Here is a 19,092-nt window from a genome sequence, read left to right as displayed (position 1 = left end):
CCACCCCCCCGCGAGGCCATAGTCGATGTTCACGACACCACCACCACCAATTCGGACCTGTCGAGCCTTTCGTCGAGTATTCAACCTCCCGATACCACCCCGGCCGGGGGGCCACCTACTTCGACACGTAAGTACACGACCCTCCCACCCACGGGCTATCGGCCCCATGAGAATCACCAATTCGGACCTGTCGAGCCTTTCGTCGAGTATTCAACCTCCCGATACCACCCCGGCCGGGGGGCCACCTACTTCGACACGTAAGTACCCGACCCTCCCACCCACGGGGTATCGGCCCCATGAGAATCAAGCTTACGGGGTAATGAACTCTAATGTGTCCCATGAGGGTGGTAACTACGGTCTACAAACCAACAATCTTGCCCATGAAACTGGTAATTACTTACTTACTAATAATGAGAATCAGTCCGGTTACGGCATGACCAATGTCTATCCCCACATGACTAACATGCATGACAGCGTGACCTACGCGCACCTGACTAACACGCACTCTAGCGGCAACTTCTATCAACGACGGCGCTCGGAAAACGCGTCGCATTACCAAACGCAAACCGGTTCGCGTTATTTCGATGACGCGGGAATTTACGTTGAGGACGGGTTTAGACGCGGTGTGAGCGCACGACGCAGCGACAGTAGCGCGCATAGCTGCTATGACGCGCGCCCGACGCAGCGACACAAGAGTAGTCAGACGGAGCTCGCGTCGGAGCTCGAGCCTACGTTGAGGACGGGTTTAGACGCGGTGTGAGCGCACGACGCAGCGACAGTAGCGCGCATAGCTGCTATGACGCGCGCCCGACGCAGCGGCACAAGAGTAGTCAGACGGAGCTCGCGTCGGAACTCGAGCCGCCCCGAAGGTTCACGAGCGTTCGCGATCCGTGGACCAAAAGCGCGAGCTGTAAGGAGCTCAATTCCCATTCGTACTATTCGTACAACGATAACTTTACGTATAGCTCGCTGCTAGATAGGAAACCCTATGAGGATCGCGTGACGAAGTATGATGATACGTACAAGTCGACGACTAATCTGTCGAAACAGTCGTCGTTCGATAGGGACGTCCTACCCGATGTGCTGACAGAGACGAAGATCTACTCGTCTAGCTATCCGGGAACTACTTCCAGTCTGAGTGACTCCAGCGCCATGGAGCAGCCGACGAAGAACACGCTGCTATCGTCCTCGTACGAGGAGATGTACGATGAGGTATCCCATGACTCGTACGAGTTGCTTGAGAAGGAAGAGCTGTACGCACGAGAGTATTATGACCCCGGGAGCGACGCGCTGTTCATGTCGAACGAGAGTATTAAATACATTGAGAATCTGCCGCCAGATGGCGTGGACTACGAGTCACCGCTGAAAGACCATGATGAGCATACGTTCCATGAGAATTTCAACTTGACGAGTGAAATGATTGAGAGAGTGAATGATCCTGTGTTTGCTATTGAGGATCTCGGGGAACCGGCCGGGTATGGTACGCCCGGGTACCGTCTACCGGACGCCGGATACGGGAAACACATGCCGGTCGAGCCGGGTGGGTACCGCCTCCCGCCGGCCGGGGAATCGTCAGGCTACGGCAAACTACCGGCCGAGACCTACCGACACCGCCTGGGCAGTGAGCCAAGCGAGAGTTTTCACGAGTGTGACCTCAACTTTGTCGAACCCAAGTACACGAACCTCAACTTCAGCGAGTTCAATGAAATCTGCAAGCGAGGCTACTCGCGTAGTCGTGAGCTGCTGAACTTTGACCTGATCGGCGGTCGAAACAGTGTCGAGCGAACCAAGAGCGATCCGTACGTGAACACAGTCGCTAGACGGTCCCATCGACACCACCATCATCACCATCACAACCACCACAGACCCGCGCACACACGCTATCACTACTACAAGAAACTGAATCCTGTGACAGTGTCGAGCGAACCAAGAGCGATCCGTACGTGAACACAGTCGCTAGACGGTCCCATCGACACCACCATCATCACCATCACAACCATCACAGACCCGCGCACACACGCTATCACTACTACAAGAAACTGAATCCTGTCAATACCACATCCGCCGAGGCATTACCCAAACCCACCATGGCCACGAGCTCGGAAGGGAGCTTCGAAAATTTCGACGACAATCTGTCAAAGTCCGCTATTGATATTCCGTACACACTTCACAAGCGACATGTTATGAATGGGACGGCGCGGGATAGCAAGAAACACTCCCCGAAGCGATCTCAAACACCGCTGGAAACGAAGGATTCCGATGTCTCCCTGAACACGGGCGGGAATAACACGTATAACAACTCGAAGGATTCCGGTCTCTCATTGAGTGTGGGCACGGAGAACTCAACCGATGAGAACGGAGACTTGTCACCGCCTGATATTCTCCTTATGAACAAATACGACAAGGTGCTGACGACCAGTGAGAGTTCACTCATTGCGGACGTGATTGGCGTGACAAAGCGGAAGAATTCCGGCAGCGGTGTGTCTGGTGCGGAGCGGAAATCCTCGTCTAGCGGAAGTGAACGTAAGCTGTCCATAGAGAAGAAGTCCCCGCCCGCCGGCGATGCGAAGAAAGATCCGACCAAGACCAGCGGGGAGAAGGAGCGCGAGCGCAAGTTCTCGGTAGACGCTAAGAAGCAGGACATGGTGAAGACGGCGCTGGAAAAGTTCGCCGAGAAACGCATCGAGAAAGTCCGGGACAGTTCGGAAAAACTCGGCGAAAAGCGGCGGAACTCGCTGGAAAAACTGAAAGAGATGGAGAAGTTTAACGCAGGACGTCGCGGCTCTGTGGAGAAAGTGAGAGATAGCGCCGGGCGATTAGGTGAGAAGCGAAGGGACTCGTTGGAGAAGCGGCGAGAGTCTTTGGAGAAACTGAAGCTTAAAGACTCGATAGAACTAAAGAAGGAAAAGGACACGGCGAAGCGGGAGAGTCTATCGGACTTCAAGACGGATTCCATAGAGGAGGGAGATGTCGAGGGAGACGCGTTCCTACCGGAACCTCAGGTGGTGACAACTGACACCGAGTCCGTCACAAGTGATGAGGTCCCGAAGAAAGATCACTGTGGGAAACTCAAAGAGACATTCGGGAATTTGAAAGACTCCCTGGAACTGGCCAAGCAGAACTTAAAGAACAAGCGTACCGATGGGAAGAAGGACGTGAAGGATTCGCTGTCTGATGATTCCTCTAGTTCCATACCTCCTGGAACGGCGCCCAAAATGGATTCCATCGCTGATGAGGAAGACGAGATTATCAATCAGTTGAAGAATGAAATAGACATTTCAGAGGAGGTGGAAATACCTGCACCGCCTCCTGAGACAGAACGAAAGAGTTCGCTGAAGAAAGCTGAGATCAGTATTGACATACAAAAATCAGACGATGATGAGATTGTCATTGACGAGCCGCCCCGTACAGCCGAGCTGACAAAGATGGACACCCTGGAGCTGCCAGGTCTTGACAAACCCGCTGAGCTGACCAAAGTGAAAAGCATGGACGAGTCGCATAACGCAGGAAGTAAGAAAGTCTCCCTGGAGAAGGTTCGTCAGGTGAAGAGTGCGGACTATGCCAAGCGAAGCTTCGAGAAGCAAGATTCCAAGTCGAGTCTGAAAAGCTTCCGGCAGGACAGTTTCGGCTCTACGAAAGGCGGCGTGAAAGTGATCAAGATAGATTCGGATGATATCTGTACGTGTGACAAGGCGGAGAGCTCAGAGGGTGGTGTGGACAAGCAAGAGAACAACGTGATTATCGTTGAGTATAGGAGTACGAAGAAAAAGAAACTCACAAAGCGATCGTCTTCAGGAAGTAAAGACAAGGAGGAGGCGAAACTCAAGGAGAGGACATCCAGTACAAGTTCCATGGAGAAGGAATCCATCAGCCCGTGCAGGCCAGACTCCATATCACCGAGTCGACAAGACTCGCTATCCCCATGTCGCCCGGACTCGGTATCCCCCATGTCAGCCTCGCCCAAGCAGACATCGCCACGGAAAGACACGAAACCGGCCATCAAGCCGAAGCCGAAGATTATCAAAATTGACACGAAGAAAGACGGCACCATTGTGTCGACCGTTGTGAAGAAATCCAAATCCTTGGAGAAGGAAATCGAGAAGAAGCTGGAGGCGAGAAAGTCCAAGTCCCTCGAGAAAGAGGACAAAAAGGTCGTCAAGAAGACCAAGTCAACGGAGAAGAAGGACAAACCGGTGAAAACGGACGAGGACAAATCGTCGAAAGAGAAGACGGACAAAGTTGCCAAGAGTGCTGAAGAGAAGCCGAAAACCCTGGGCATATCCACGGAGAAACCGAAAAGTTCGAAACATTCCCCGGTGATGGAAAATCCGACGATCAAAATACAGAAGTGTACTTCGGAAGAGAAAGTGTCCTCCAGTGAAGACAGCGAGAAAAAGAAGAAGCCGAGCAAAAGTGACGAGACAAAAAACGTGCCAGCGAAAAAGCCTCACTCGGATGAGGTTTGCACGCACAAAAAACCTGAAAAGAAACCGGACAAAGAGAAAAGCGAAGCCAAAATCAAACCGAAAGAAGTTCCAGATACCAAGGAGTCACCTAGTAAAGTAGAACCAGAAGAGAAGAAAGAAGTGAGTAAACTCGACTCCAAAGAAGCAACGAAAACTCCGAAAGCAGAAATCATCAAGTACGTTGTGAGTAAGTTGAAAAATGTCGACATCAAACCGAAGGTTGAGGCAAAGAAGACAGATGAATCTGACAAGAACGTTGAGAAACCGAAAAGTTTGAAAATCAATATCGGGAAAGGAAAAGAAACGGCGGAGACTAAGAACGACAAGTCCCCAACTTCTGGGGCAAAGAAGAGCTTAAAATCCCCCGAATCACAGTGGAAGAAATTCTCCGAGTTGCCAAGCGCGACTCTGATCGCACCTAAGCGGGAGAGGTCCCCGATATTATTCGCAAGACTTGGACTGTCTGATGGGTCTGCATATGTACCAACCTCACCCTCCGTGTCCAGACGCGCTAAGTCCCTGGACTCCCCGGTGGTGAGTCTGCAGAACTTGCCTCCCGTGACGTCATTCTCGAGCAAAGATGACACGCTGGAAAACGAAGATGTTGTAGAGCTGGAGGTAAAATCCATCAAAACCTCGCGACTCCCTTCCATCTCTGACGATGAGGAAAACGACGCACCTCTCAAGGTTTGTCCGAAAAAAGCCGACGTCGAAGAACCGATCAAAAAGAAGTCGTCTGCTAAGAAAGAACGAACGAGTGGAAGTAAAACGTCCTCGGTGGAAAAACAAGACACGAAAGACACAACCACGACCGACGAGGAATCTGAAAAACTCATCCAGGAAAAAAAGGAATGGTGAGTCTGCAGAACTTGCCTCCCGTGACGTCATTCTCGAGCAAAGATGACACGCTTGAAAACGAAGATGTTGTAGAGCTGGAGGTGAAATCCATCAAAACTTCGCGGCTCCCTTCCATCTCTGACGACGAGGAGAACGATGCCCCTCTCAAGGTGTGTCCGAAAAAAGCCGATGTCGAAGAACCGATCAAAAAGAAATCGTCTGCAAAGAAAGAACGAACAAGTGGAAGTAAAACGTCCTCGGTGGAAAAGCAAGACACGAAAGACACAACCACGACCGACGAGGAATCTGAAAAACTCATCCAAGAGAAGAAGGAGAAGATCAAGATCCTCAAATCCGTCGTGAGTCAGTTGAAAGAGATCAAACGGAAGTCGTCCAAGGAAGGCGATGAAAATTTGAAGGAACAAAAGTCGGTGGAGAAGGGCGACTCCATCGATCTGGACAAAGTACCAGAAGCTGCCGTCGAGGACGATATGAAAGCGGTGAATGATAAAACAGACGAATCACGCAAAACAGAAACGACTGAACAGAAGGGAGTGGTCAAAAGTGAAGGCCAAAACGGAAGCAAACAGGCATCGGTAGAGAAAAGTCCAGAGAAAAAGGTAAACGAACAAAAGGCCAAAGACGACAAGAGAAAGCTCAGTGAAGGTAGCAAGAAAAAGTCAAGTGGCAGCAGTAGTGAAAGTGACAAAGACATTCCGAGGAAAGTAATGAACCTATTAGAGCTAGACGAGATCATTCGATCCAAACAATCCTCATTCGAAGTATCCGCGGATACCATCATAGACGAAGTACCCGAAGGGTTTCTCGACTCCGCGAAGAATTCTTTCGATCAGGACTCAGGAAGTGTGGATGAAAAACTCAACGTAAACAACACTATTAAGGAGTTGCTCACCTTGGTGAATTCGCCGCGGGATGATCAGTCTCTATCCCCTGGCGATGGGAAGAGTTTAACGCCCGAACGACGATCTAGTCAGTCCCTGACGCCTGACCGCAAGTCCAGCACGTCAATTACCCCGGAGAGAAGGTCTAGTGGGACACCTGAACGACGCCCGAGTGGAACTCCCGAGAGACGGTCCAGTACGCGACAGGAACGGCTCGACTCGTTCAAGAAGCTAAAGAACTTCTCGATGGATATCTGGAACTCGGATGAGGTGGAGAAGAATATCAATCCAGAGGACAAACCGGAGGATGAGTTTGATGAGGATGACGATGCCTTCCTACCACCTGATGAACCGTCTGGCAAACTGGAAGAGACAATCCCAGAAAGCGGAATGGAAGTTAAAGAGGTTGAACAAGAAGAACCTGAAGTTGAAGAAGCGAAAGATCTCGAACGTCCAGAGGACGATAGAGATTTGCTATCCGAGATCAACAAGGAACTCCTGGAGGTCCTCAACGTGAAGGATATTATATTCGAGGTCCGCACACCCGTCAATATTCCAGAGAAGCGGTCGTTCGACGAGGAGCCTTCCACCTCCAGCTATGGCAAGCAGTTCCCACTGGAAAGTTCTGGTAGCTCCAGTCTGGATGAAGTCAACCTCCCTGTAGACGATAACGATGAGACATGTGAGCTGGATGAGTTCCCCACGAACATCGCGTATCCTACCCATGCTGAACTCATGCTGAGTAACTTCAACTCTAACACGTACCTCAACAGAACACTGAGTCGCATCAGTGAACGCTCCACCACTTCCGAACAGGAGAGAAGTGACTTTGAGGACCGTTCGACGAGGAGCCTTCCACCTCCAGCTATGGCAAGCAGTTCCCACTGGAAAGTTCTGGTAGCTCCAGTCTGGATGAAGTCAACCTTCCTGTAGACGATAACGATGAGACATGTGAGCTGGATGAGTTCCCCACAAACATCGCGTATCCTACCCATGCTGAACTCATGCTGAGTAACTTCAACTCCAACACGTACCTCAACAGAACACTGAGTCGCATCAGTGAACGCTCCACCACTTCGGAACAGGAGAGAAGTGACTTTGAGGACGACATCTCCTCCAAACCTTCTTCCTCCCGGTCTGTGTCTGTGGATGACGAGTCCCTCATGTCCAGTGATAGACAGCCCAGCCTCTCCTCAGACCCACCTTCTATCCATGAACACTTTGACGAGACGGAACTGCCCCCGCTCCCTCCCCTGCCGATGGAACCCATGAAGTCCTTCGATGAAACAGAATGGCCGAGTCCCCCAGAAGCACTCACCCCACTGGTCACCTCCGTGGAGAACTATTTCAATTACAGGAAGGAAACTGAGAAGCGCACGGAGGAGACTGCACCCCACAAGGTGGCGAAGGTGGGGGAGCATTGCAAAAGTGTCCTCGACCTGAGGAAGATCGGGGAGAGTAGTGATGATGATGTGTTCAAGAGTGTTAAAGTAGGGGAAGAGAGCTTTCCCCTCCCACCAGAGCCGTTCACCCCTATTGTGACAAACGTCAGTAGTTACTTCACGGACAAAATAACGCTGTCCACACCGGACAGGATTGTTGTTGAGAAAGACGATTTTGACAGCGATAACGATTCCAAAACGCTTGAAGGTGATGATGAGCCAGAGGAGGCGCTCAGTGAAGATCTCGCTGCTTACGATGACGTGAAGCTAACACCTACCATGACCCGACCTCGGAGTAGTGTAGGGGATGACACGTCCCTGGGGGATTGGTCCAGTTCAACCGGTACCACAGTGTTGCATTGTCGACACTACTCACAGAGGAGGCGCTCAGTGAAGATCTCGCTGCTTACGATGACGTGAAGCTAACGCCTACCATGACCCGACCTCGGAGTAGTGTAGGGGACGACACGTCCCTGGGGGATTGGTCCAGTTCAACCGGTACCACAGTGTTGCATTGTCGACACTACTCGTCTACAGGGTTGCCGAAAAGCGACGACAGCTCCCTGGCCGGGTTCTCCCTCTCCAATGAAGTTCTCAACGAAACCAACAGTCGGAAGAATAGCGAGGAATTCGGGCGTCTCTCCTCGACAACATCCGGTGGGTATTTCCCCGTCAAGCAGCGCTCGTTCGACGGGTTTGAGAATCCGATGAAGAGCAAACTCTCACACTACGTACGCCCGCAGCGGTCGTTTGACGAGTACGATTCCCCGTACACCGAATCCGAGGACAACACGGAGAGTCGCACGCTATGCTTCACTGAAAGTGACGATACGACGGACTCCCGGCAGCTACCGTACCCGCTGCCTCTGTACAAGAAACCAATGTACACGCTGACCTCGCCTACCAAACACGCGAAGCGTAAGCTAAGTGACCGCAGCAAAAAACATCAGATGTCCTTAGCGACACCGCTGGCGAACCTCTCCTCCAGTTTTGACGCGACCCGCTCTGCCTCTGCCTCCAAAGGAGCGACGAACGTTCGCTCCAAATCCTACTCGTACTATTCTCTCAATAGGAGTCAGCCGAGTGATGATAGCTCGTCGGAAAGCTCGATGGATCGAGGCGGGTCGAAAAAGGTGTCGAATACACCGAACACAATACCGCGGGTGTCGAAACGAAAGAGAAAGTCGCCCTCTTCGTCCTCGAGTGGAAAGAAGTTTAGTTTTCTCAATTATAATCTGGATGAAAGCAGCCGTTCTAGATGGGAAGTGAAACATTTTTGGATTTTGTTTAGGGAATAAGAGGTAATGGTTTAGAAATCAAGCCCTTAAAATGACGAGATTTGGATTTTGTATTTGGGACATTGAACCGATAACTTTGGACAACTAAAACTATGGAATTTGTGGTGACGTCTTTAGTCGCCCTCTTCGTCCTCGAGTGGAAAGAAGTTTAGTTTTCTCAATTATAATCTGGATGGAAAGCAGCAGTTCTAGATGGGAAGTGAAAATTTTTTGGATTTTGTTTAGGGAATAAGAGGTAATGGTTTAGAAATCAAGCTCTTAAAATTACGAGATTTGGATTTTGTATTTGGGACATTGAACCGATAACTTAAGTTTAGTTTTCTCAATTATAATCTGGATGGAAAGCAGCAGTTCTAGATGGGAAGTGAAACATTTTTGGATTTTGTTTAGGGAATAACAGGTAATGGTTTACAAATCAAGCTAAGTTTAGTTTTCTCAATTATAATCTGGATGGAAAGCAGCAGTTCTAGATGGGAAGTGAAACATTTTTGGATTTTGTTTAGGGAATAAGAGGTAATGGTTTAGAAATCAAGCCCTTAAAATGACGAGATTTGGATTTTGTATTTGGGACATTGAACCGATAACTTTGGACAACTAAAACTATGGAATTTGTGGTGACGTCTTTAAAGGGACAAGATTTTCTATTGAAATTGACGAACTTTTGACTTTGCAAAATCCAGAGTAGTCATTTTGAATTTCGAATGAAAACTTTACTCAAACTGATTAAGTATTTACTGACTCTGTTAAGAGTAGGACTCTGACATTTACAAACATTGAAATCAACACAAGCAATGGAAAATGTATTTCCGACTTTATTCATTTACATTTTATTTTAATCAATTCTAACTTTTCCTTTAAAATTAATTCTAATTGTTATTTACAAAATACGCTCATTTAAAAATTAAGATTATTAAACTATTAATTATTTAATAATTTACAATGTTGTGTTTTTTCAAATTCATTGATTTATACCCCCGCAAATTTATAACATCTAGTCATTATTTTGTTTATTTTAAGTGTTTATTTTTTTCTGTGAAATTTTCCAATGTTATTTTGTTAATTTTTTCAATGTAAATTCCCCGGTGATGGAAAATCCGACGATCAAAATACAGAAGTGTACTTCGGAAGAGAAAGTGTCCTCCAGTGAAGACAGCGAGAAAAAGAAGAAGCCGAGCAAAAGTGACGAGACAAAAAACGTGCCAGCGAAAAAGCCTCACTCGGATGAGGTTTGCACGCACAAAAAACCTAAAAAGAAACCGGACAAAGAGAAAAGCGAAGCATTCCCCGGTGATGGAAAATCCGACGATCAAAATACAGAAGTGTACTTCGGAAGAGAAAGTGTCCTCCAGTGAAGACAGCGAGAAAAATAAGAAGCCGAGCAAAAGTGACGAGACAAAAAACGTGCCAGCGAAAAAGACTCACTCGGATGAGGTTTGCACGCACAAAAAACCTGAAAAGAAACCGGACAAAGAGAAAAGCGAAGCCAAAGTCAAACCGAAAGAAGTTTCAGATACCAAGGAGTCACCTAGTAAAGTAGAACCAGAAGAGAAGAAAGAAGTGAGTAAACTCGACTCAAAAGAAGCAACGAAAACTCCGAAAGCAGAAATCATCAAGTATGTTGTGAGTAAATTGAAAAATGTCGACATCAAACCGAAAGTGGAGGCAAAGAAGACAGATGAATCGGATAAGAACGTTGAGAAACCGAAAAGTTTGAAAATTAATATCGGGAAGGGAAAAGAAACGGCGGAGACTAAGAACGACAAGTCCCCAACTTCTGGGGCAAAGAAGAGCTTGAAATCCCCCGAATCACAGTGGAAGAAATTCTCCGAGTTGCCAAGCGCGACTCTGATCGCACCTAAGCGGGAAAGGTCCCCGATATTATTCGCAAGACTTGGATTGAACCGCTCAAAACCATTCTAGTTGGTAGTAGAACATTGTTTGTTGTGATTTATTTATTCATTCAATAAAAATGTATTTATCTATTTTTAAATAATTATTCGTTTAATTAATTACATTTTACATAAACTGTACAGTTAAAAGAACCATCAAAGGCATGCGGGTTTTGTACATAATAAAACGTCATGTTTTAATTAAATAAAATAAATAAATACAGTAAATAATAAATTAAAGAGTTTTCAATTAGTGGCTAACTCACCCAATCAGAAGAATTTATTTTACTTCTTAAAATACATGTTAGGAAAATCAATTCCATATTTCTTTCGCTTCTTTTTTGAAATTCGTTTCAAATTTAATAAAGCTAATGTAGTAGATTTTTTGTCCACAATTAATGCACAATTTTTAGCTTTTCGATAACCTAAACAAAAAAGTTAAAAAGCATGGAATAAATTATGTTGAAATTAAAAAAGAAATAGAAAAAAAACGCTTAAGAACATGGGTAAAATGTACCCTAATTGAAATTAAGGAATATAAATTAACAAATAATTATAAAAAATCTGATTTATCCAAATGAAGTAAAAAATTCTAAACACTTTCCTCAATTATTTACTCGGATTTTTTATACATATTATTTATTTTGGCATTTTTCCCCCCACGAAAATTTAATAGAAATTTAGGTAGAATTATGAAAAATACTTCTGTGCATTGCATGTTAATGGTTTAAGTTTTTTCGTGATTATTATTAATACAAATAAAAAATTGAAATAAAATTCTTGGTAATATTAAAAATCGTAACGAAGGAAATCATTAAAAAATAAAAATCGTATAAAAATTGAATGTGTTGATTTTATGACTTTTTTATTTTCTTTTTTCAAATTCTGGTGAAAATGGATGAGAAAATTTTTATTGAAAAAAAAAATCCATTAAATGGGGGTTTTACCCATGATTTATTAAAAAATACTTTGATTAAAACTGTAAATTAAAATGGGAAAATCTTTCTTTGCCGGAATTTGAACTTTAATTTCCAATTATTTCTTTTTCTTTCCCAATGTTCTTAATTTTCTATTGTTACATCTTCCAATTTCATGTCATTTTTATATTTTTGTTCATTTTCCTTGAAGTTTTTCCAAATCTGTGTGTGTGTAATGTTTCACTCTTACAAAACACGTTCAATTGTCTCTAGTTCTCCAGTTTAGACTAAAAGTGAGTGTATTTTCTTTTTCAACGTAAAACTATGTAATTAAGGTACTCTTGAGTTAGCGGCAGCATTTTTTCTCAACCTAATTTTTTTACGAAAGGAATATTTTTTCCAGACGAAGATTTATTTCATTTTAACTGCTTTAGCCCACGTTATATTCAACATTTGAAAATTGCTGTTTCTCTTTTAGAGCTAGACGAGATCATTCGATCCAAACAATCCTCATTCGAAGTATCCGCGGATACCATCATAGACGAAGTACCCGAAGGGTTTCTTGACTCCGCGAAGAATTCTTTCGATCAGGACTCAGGAAGTGTGGATGAAAAACTCAACGTGAACAACACAATCAAAGAGTTGCTCACCTTGGTGAATTCGCCGCGGGATGATCAGTCTCTATCCCCTGGCGATGGGAAGAGTTTAACGCCCGAGCGACGATCTAGTCAGTCCCTGACGCCTGACCGCAAGTCCAGCACGTCAATTACCCCGGAGAGAAGGTCTAGTGGGACACCTGAACGACGCCCTAGTGGAACGCCAGAGAGACGGTCTAGTACGCGACAGGAACGGCTTGATTCGTTCAAGAAGCTGTTACCCCGGAGAGAAGGTCTAGTGGGACACCTGAACGACGCCCTAGTGGAACGCCAGAGAGACGGTCTAGTACGCGACAGGAACGGCTCGATTCGTTCAAGAAGCTAAAGAACTTCTCGATGGATATCTGGAACTCGGATGAGGTGGAGAAGAACATTAATCCAGAGGATAAACCGGAGGATGAGTTTGATGAAGATGACGACGCCTTCCTACCACCTGATGAACCACCTGGGAAAGTAGAGGAGACACTCCCGGGAAGTGGCGTGGAAGTTAAAGGTGAAGATCAACAAGAGGAACCTGAAGCTGAAGAGGCGAAAGATCTGGAACGTCCAGAGGACGATAGAGATCTGCTATCTGAAATCAACAAGGAACTCCTGGAAGTGCTCAACGTGAAGGATATTATATTTGAAGTCCGCACACCCGTCAATATTCCAGAGAAGCGATCGTTTGACGAGGAGCCTTCCACTTCTAGCTATGGTAAGCAGTTCCCACTGGAGAGTTCTGGTAGCTCCAGTCTAGATGAGGTCAACCTCCCAGTAGATGATAATGATGAGACATGTGAGCTAGATGAGTTCCCCACGAACATCGCGTATCCTACCCATGCTGAACTCATGCTGAGTAACTTCAACTCTAACACGTACCTCAACAGAACACTGAGTCGCATCAGTGAACGCTCCACCACGTCCGAACAGGAGAGGAGTGACTTTGAGGATCTTCCAATTTCAGTACTGTTTTATACTTTTGTTCATTTTCCTTGAAGTTTTTCCAAATCTGCGTGTGTGTAATGTTTCACTCTTACAAAACACGTTCAACTGTCTCTAGTTCTCCAGTTTAGACTAAATGTGAGTGTATTTTCTTTTTCAACGCAAAACTATGTAATTAAGGTACTCTTGAGTTAGCGGCAGCATTTTTTCTCGACCTAATTTTTTTACGAAAGGAATATTAATTCCAGACGAAGATTTATTTCATTTTAACTGCTATAGCCCACTTTATATTCAACATTTGAAAATTCCTGTTTCTCTTTAAAAAAACGGGAAGTCCGCAACTTTTAACTGAAAATGCCTTGACATAGATTTGCGTAGGAAAATTAAAATACACTTGGGAAAAACAAAGATAAACACTATGTTCCTTTAATTTGTAATCTGTGTGCAATTCTACTCTTGTTAGCAATGTTTATGTAGTTTGAAAGCAGTTAATCCCTGTGTTTGTAGGATTTATAAAGCTAGATATATGGCCGAGACCACACTCAGAGACCATGACTAATAAACTAAAAAGATTGGCTAAAAATTTAAAATCAACCAATTAGTTTGAAAGCAGTTAATCCCTGTGTTTGTAGGATTTATAAAGCTAGATATATGGCCGAGACCACACTCAGAGACCATGACTAATAAACCAAAAAGATTGGCTAAAAATTTAAAATCAACCAATTAGATTTGCTAATCCAAGAAAAAAAAAATATTCTGTTCTAAGTGTGGCCCAGACCAATAGTCTTCTTATGTTGTAATGTTACCTCTAACCATTCAAGAGAAAAAAAAATATTCTGTTCTAAGTGTGGCCCAGACCAATAGTCTTCTTATGTTGTAATGTTACCTCTAACCATTCAAGAGGGAAAAAACCTTTTGTAAGATATGCTTGTGTGCCAAATTATTATAATTTAGGACTTGAAGACTTAACTCTTTTTCCTATTCTGTGACAAAGGTAGCCAGCCAAGTCAAAGTTAATCCCTGTGTTTGTAGGATTTATAAAGCTAGATATATGGCCGAGACCACACTCAGAGACCATGACTAATAAACTAAAAAGATTGACTAAAAATTTAAAATCAACCAATTGGATTTGCTAATCCAAGATTAAGCAAAGAAAAAAAAATATTCTGTTCTAAGTGTGGCCCAGACCAATAGTCTTCTTATGTTGTAATGAATGTAATGTTACCTCTAACCATTCAAGACGGAAAAAAACCTTTTGCAAGATATGTTTGTGTGCCAAATTATTATTATTTAGGACTTGAAGACTTAACTCTTTTTCCTATTCTGTGACAAAGGTAGCGCTTCGCCAGCCAAGTCAAAATATTAGATGAATTTTCAGAAAAATCAATTTGGTTGAAAACGAGATCCTTTTTGCATTCTCAAGTTTTTGATATGTTACCCCTTTATTCAGGCCCCCTAACAGGTTTTTTTGTGCCAAAAGTTGTTCCTTTTTTAAATTTACTTGTCCTATTAGGAAAGTAAAGTAATCGGCTGAAATTTGTTCTTTAGTTGCCAAATGTACGGAACAAAATGGTCCTAGAACTATTGTACGTTGGGAGCCAGTAGATTTTTGTGCCAAGAAAAGTTTCTTTTTTACTTTTTACCAAATGAATGGAACAAAATTATTTATGAACTACCTACAATGCTCTCTCAAGCTAAGCAATGTACTTTATTCTTTCATTGTCTTCTCATTTTTGTGTTTACCCCTCTAAAAAATATTTTTTATTTCATTAGGTTAATCCAGTATGTTTTGTTTATTTAATTAATTTAATTTGTTGTCTCTTTCAAGCGACAGGAACTCGATTATTTGTTTGTAAAATTTTATACAAATACAACACAAATTAAAAATTATATTTTAAAAAATTATAAATAAAAAAATGAACTAATTATGAAATCGATTATATTGTGGTTATTATTCTTCAAGTTATACCATTTTGTTTATGTAGGTGATTTATAATTTAGGTATTTATTTAAAGGAGTTTTAACATTAGGCATTTATCTACAGGAGTTTTAACACTAAAGATTGAAACACTAAAGATACATCATTGAAATTTTTCTTTTACATTTAAAAATTAATAGCTTCTTTTACCAATGACTTAGATACGAGTATTTCAATATTGGGAGTTTTTTTTTTTTTTTTTTTTTTTTTTCCTTTTTTTTTTTTTTGAAAAAAAGGATTTAAAAAATGCATAATTTTCTAGTTTTAGATGATTCAAAGAAAATGTAGATGGTGTTATGCTTAATAAGGTGTTAGCATTCTTTCAAAAAACCACTTTCTTGTTTTTACTTTCCTTTTTAAGTATAACTTGTCGTGTTATGTATCTAAATACGGTACCTGTTTTGTGGTGAAGGATTCTCTGTTTATTAGAACTTTCCAAAAAACAACAGGGAATTCCATGTGAGTAATAAATACGCGCTAGGACTGGGATTACCACTGTATTTTCTTATTTTTGTCTTTCTACATTTATTTTCATTAGAAAGCGAGAATACAATAAGTGTAACTTTGAATCATAATAATTTAATTCATCAATATTCTAGGTAATTATAGGTTACTTACTACTTTTCATAAGAAATTTCAGTTCCATTTGGATAGCCCTATACCAAGATGATTCAAGTTCACATATTAAGGATGATTATTGTCAGCGAAAAATTGGCGTTTACTTTAGTTTGTTATTATTTTTTTTTTTTTTTAATTTATTTTGTTCTTGTATGCATTATTTCCTATAATATTGTTCTTTTTGTAGTTATGTGTACATGTTTGTTTGTATTATTTATATTTATTTTATTTCCATTATTTGTCCATCTCTTTTATTTAATTTCTTTTTTCATTGTACTATTTTTGCCTATTCATTGTTTGACGTTTTATCTTACCTTTCCTAAGATTATTTTTTATTAATATTTATTATAGTGTGCCAACATAGATTTCCTAAGATTAGAAAACGATTCTTTGACGACTTACAATATTGTATCGCTGGCCAAAAGAAAAAAAAGGAGAGAAATTTGTATTAAGGAGCGCGGTAGCGCTCCGCCCCGCCAAGTCAAGAAAGTTTGACCGCGCTACTAGAGATATTATACGCGACAGGGAAAGTAGCCGTTTTCAGGTAGTTGTAGGGGGACAACTACAAATGATGGAAGAAAACGGATTGCGTGTGTGTGTTCGGGCATGAAAGTAGACCACGTTGAAAAAAAAATTCATCAAAATCGGTTAAGTTTAGCCGGAGATATTTGACTTTAAAAAACGTCAATTTTTTCATCATTTTCTGCTGCTGCTGCTGCTTCTGCTTCTGCTTCCGCTTCCGCTTCTTCTTTGACGTTGACCGCTCTACAGCCTAAACCACTGGACCGATTTTGATGGTTGATGGCTCATTTTCTTTCTCGTGAGTGGTAGGTGTGCCTTTTCATATTTTCAAGGCCCCCAAAGGGCCCCTTCAGCCTTAAATTTGATAAAAGAGTGATTTTTAGGGGAAAAATTCTAAATTATCGCTCGAGTTAATTAATAAGGAAGTTTTGTACTACGTAGAGTCAAAAGTCGGAGTGTCCCAGTGGTAAGGAGTGTGATCTTTGACAAACTGCCGAGCGGGTGGGGAGGGGTTCGAATCCCACTGTGAACATTTCTTTGTACATAATTTTATCATTTAAAAATATTTTATGGATAGCCATAGTTACTTTTTTCATAATTTTATAGTTTATAGTTGAAAAAATAAAAAATAAATAAAAATATGAAAAATGATTTTCATGTAGGTACCTACATTATCATGATGTATTTCACTCGGAAAAGATCAGAACTTACCAAAACTTACCCAATGATGTTATTATGGTATTTTAAACTCGGGAATGACCCGAACTTACTTAAACTTACATAATGATGTTACTTTGGTATTTTTCACTCGGAAACGACCCGAACTTACTAAAACTTACCCAAAGCTATTACTATGGTGTTTTTCACTCAGAAATAACCCAAACTCACCAAACCTTACCAAATGATGTTACTATGCCTATTGTCTTTGTACTTTGTTGCGCTACGCTCATACGTCATATTATTATGCTAAGTTTCTGCAAAAAGTTATGAGATCCCCCAAAAAATACCACTTCGTGGCATAAAAAAGGCCCCGCCAAGTCGTTCCTCCCAAATTAAATCAAGTGCCACAAAAAATAAACAAAACTCTATCCCACCCCAAAAAAGATTAGAAATCAATTTTGTACCCCGCCTTTTATTCACTTCATAATTTGTGTCCTCCTACTTCACGTAGTAGGTACCTACCTTTCTTTCCCCTCATTGCACTCCTCTTTCTCTAATATTACTTCTGCTTCACTGCATTGGCGGCGTGCCATCAATTTATTTTTAAAGCATTGCACGCCGCCAATGCAGTGAAGCAGAAGTGAGATTAGAGGAAAGAGGAGTGCAATGAGGGTAAAGAAAGGTAGGTGGCACGCCGCCAATGCAGTGAAGCAGAAGTGAGATTAGAGGAAAGAGGAGTGCAATGAGGGTAAAGAAAGGTAGGTGGCACGCCGCCAATGCAGTGAAGCAAAAGTAATATTAGAGAAAGAGGAGTGCAATGAGGGGAAAGAAAGGTAGGTACTACGTGAAGTAGGAGGTCTGATAATACACGAGTATTATCGGTTGGGCTTAATATTTCTAATCTGCACTTTTTGCCTATCTTTCTATTGCGATTTTTAATCTCTGACTATTTTGATTACAATATTTCTAATCCTTGATTGTGTTGTGTTACAGTTGGATCACAATACGGGTCTCTAGGATCAAGATCAATCAGTTCCCAACTCAATGGCTCCCCTCCCCACTCCAATCACATGTGAGTATGCTCGCCCACCTCTGTGGCCGAGTGGTCAAGAGCATTGACTCTCGACCTGGAGGTGCTGGGTTTTAATCCCGGCTAGGGCGGAAATTTTCTAACCAGACTTTTCCGTTCTTGGATAGGCATGGCTATAAAAGAATGTTCCTTGAAGTAATTAGAAAGCGATTCCGGGTTCCAAGGTACAATATTTAAAAAAAAATCGTAATTTTAAGTAAAGTTAAGTACAGTAGAACCTCGATTATTTTAACTACCCTCGCTCCCAATTATTCATATAATCGAGGTTCTACTGTAACTTTAATCTATCTTGGTCATTGTGTCATAATTTCACAAAACAACATATTCATTCATTTCTTTTTTTTTTTTTTAGACTCACCAATAACAATCACATAGAGCTGGATCAGAAGATAATCATTACCAATGGAAACACATCCCCTACCAATAATAACAACTATGAAAATACTCGAACTCCTAATGGTAAGAATTCACATTTGCCTTCAGGCGCACTCCATTTGTCAAAGGTTTAGGTTTTCCTTGCCCTTGGGATCAATTTAAGTTGAGGAATCCATTTATGTATTCAATTTAATTTGAGGAATCCATTTATGTATTTACTGATGAAAATTTATAATGAAACAATAATTTATTTATTTCTCAAGAGGTAGATAACTGAGGAGGTCTTATCGTCCCGAAGCGAAGAAAGAAGACACGATAGGAGAAAGCCAGCAATTCCGAGAACGAACATTGTCTATTTAACACATTGTGTGCCAAGCCCATTTCATGAATGTTTCCGCAGGACCCGGCCTATTTTTTGTTCATTTGTCCCGTCAAACTCTGAGTGTGACAAGAAACAAGCTCCTCTGCGTTTTTTTTTTTTTTTTTTTTTTTTTTTTTTTTTTTTTTTTTTTTTTCCCAAA

General features: G+C 42.4%; 2 protein-coding genes across 2 annotated transcripts; both read left to right on the top strand.

The window, feature by feature from the left end:
- The first annotated feature begins 752 nt into the window (after positions 1 to 752).
- Positions 753 to 9,053, top strand: LOC113468551 (serine-rich adhesin for platelets-like). Its single transcript, XM_026825543.1, is given in 5 exon segments — positions 753 to 1,893; positions 1,926 to 5,325; positions 5,328 to 7,102; positions 7,153 to 7,875; positions 8,031 to 9,053. Coding segments are annotated over 5 exon segments (7,554 nt in total). The 5' UTR covers positions 753 to 1,152; the 3' UTR covers positions 8,946 to 9,053.
- Positions 9,054 to 11,336: 2,283 nt separating this feature from the next.
- On the top strand, positions 11,337 to 13,382 carry LOC113468550 (nucleolin-like). The gene is made up of 3 exons (XM_026825542.1): positions 11,337 to 11,340; positions 12,230 to 12,533; positions 12,641 to 13,382. The coding sequence occupies exons 1-3, from the start codon at positions 11,337 to 11,339 to the stop codon at positions 13,380 to 13,382; spliced, it is 1,050 nt and encodes a 349-aa protein (XP_026681343.1).
- Positions 13,383 to 19,092: the final 5,710 nt, after the last annotated feature.

Source organism: Diaphorina citri, unplaced genomic scaffold (genome assembly GCF_000475195.1).
Source record: "Diaphorina citri unplaced genomic scaffold, Diaci psyllid genome assembly version 1.1 scaffold769, whole genome shotgun sequence".
In the NCBI taxonomy this organism is placed as follows: domain Eukaryota; kingdom Metazoa; phylum Arthropoda; class Insecta; order Hemiptera; family Psyllidae; genus Diaphorina; species Diaphorina citri.
This window is presented reverse-complemented; position numbering and strand designations above follow the sequence as displayed.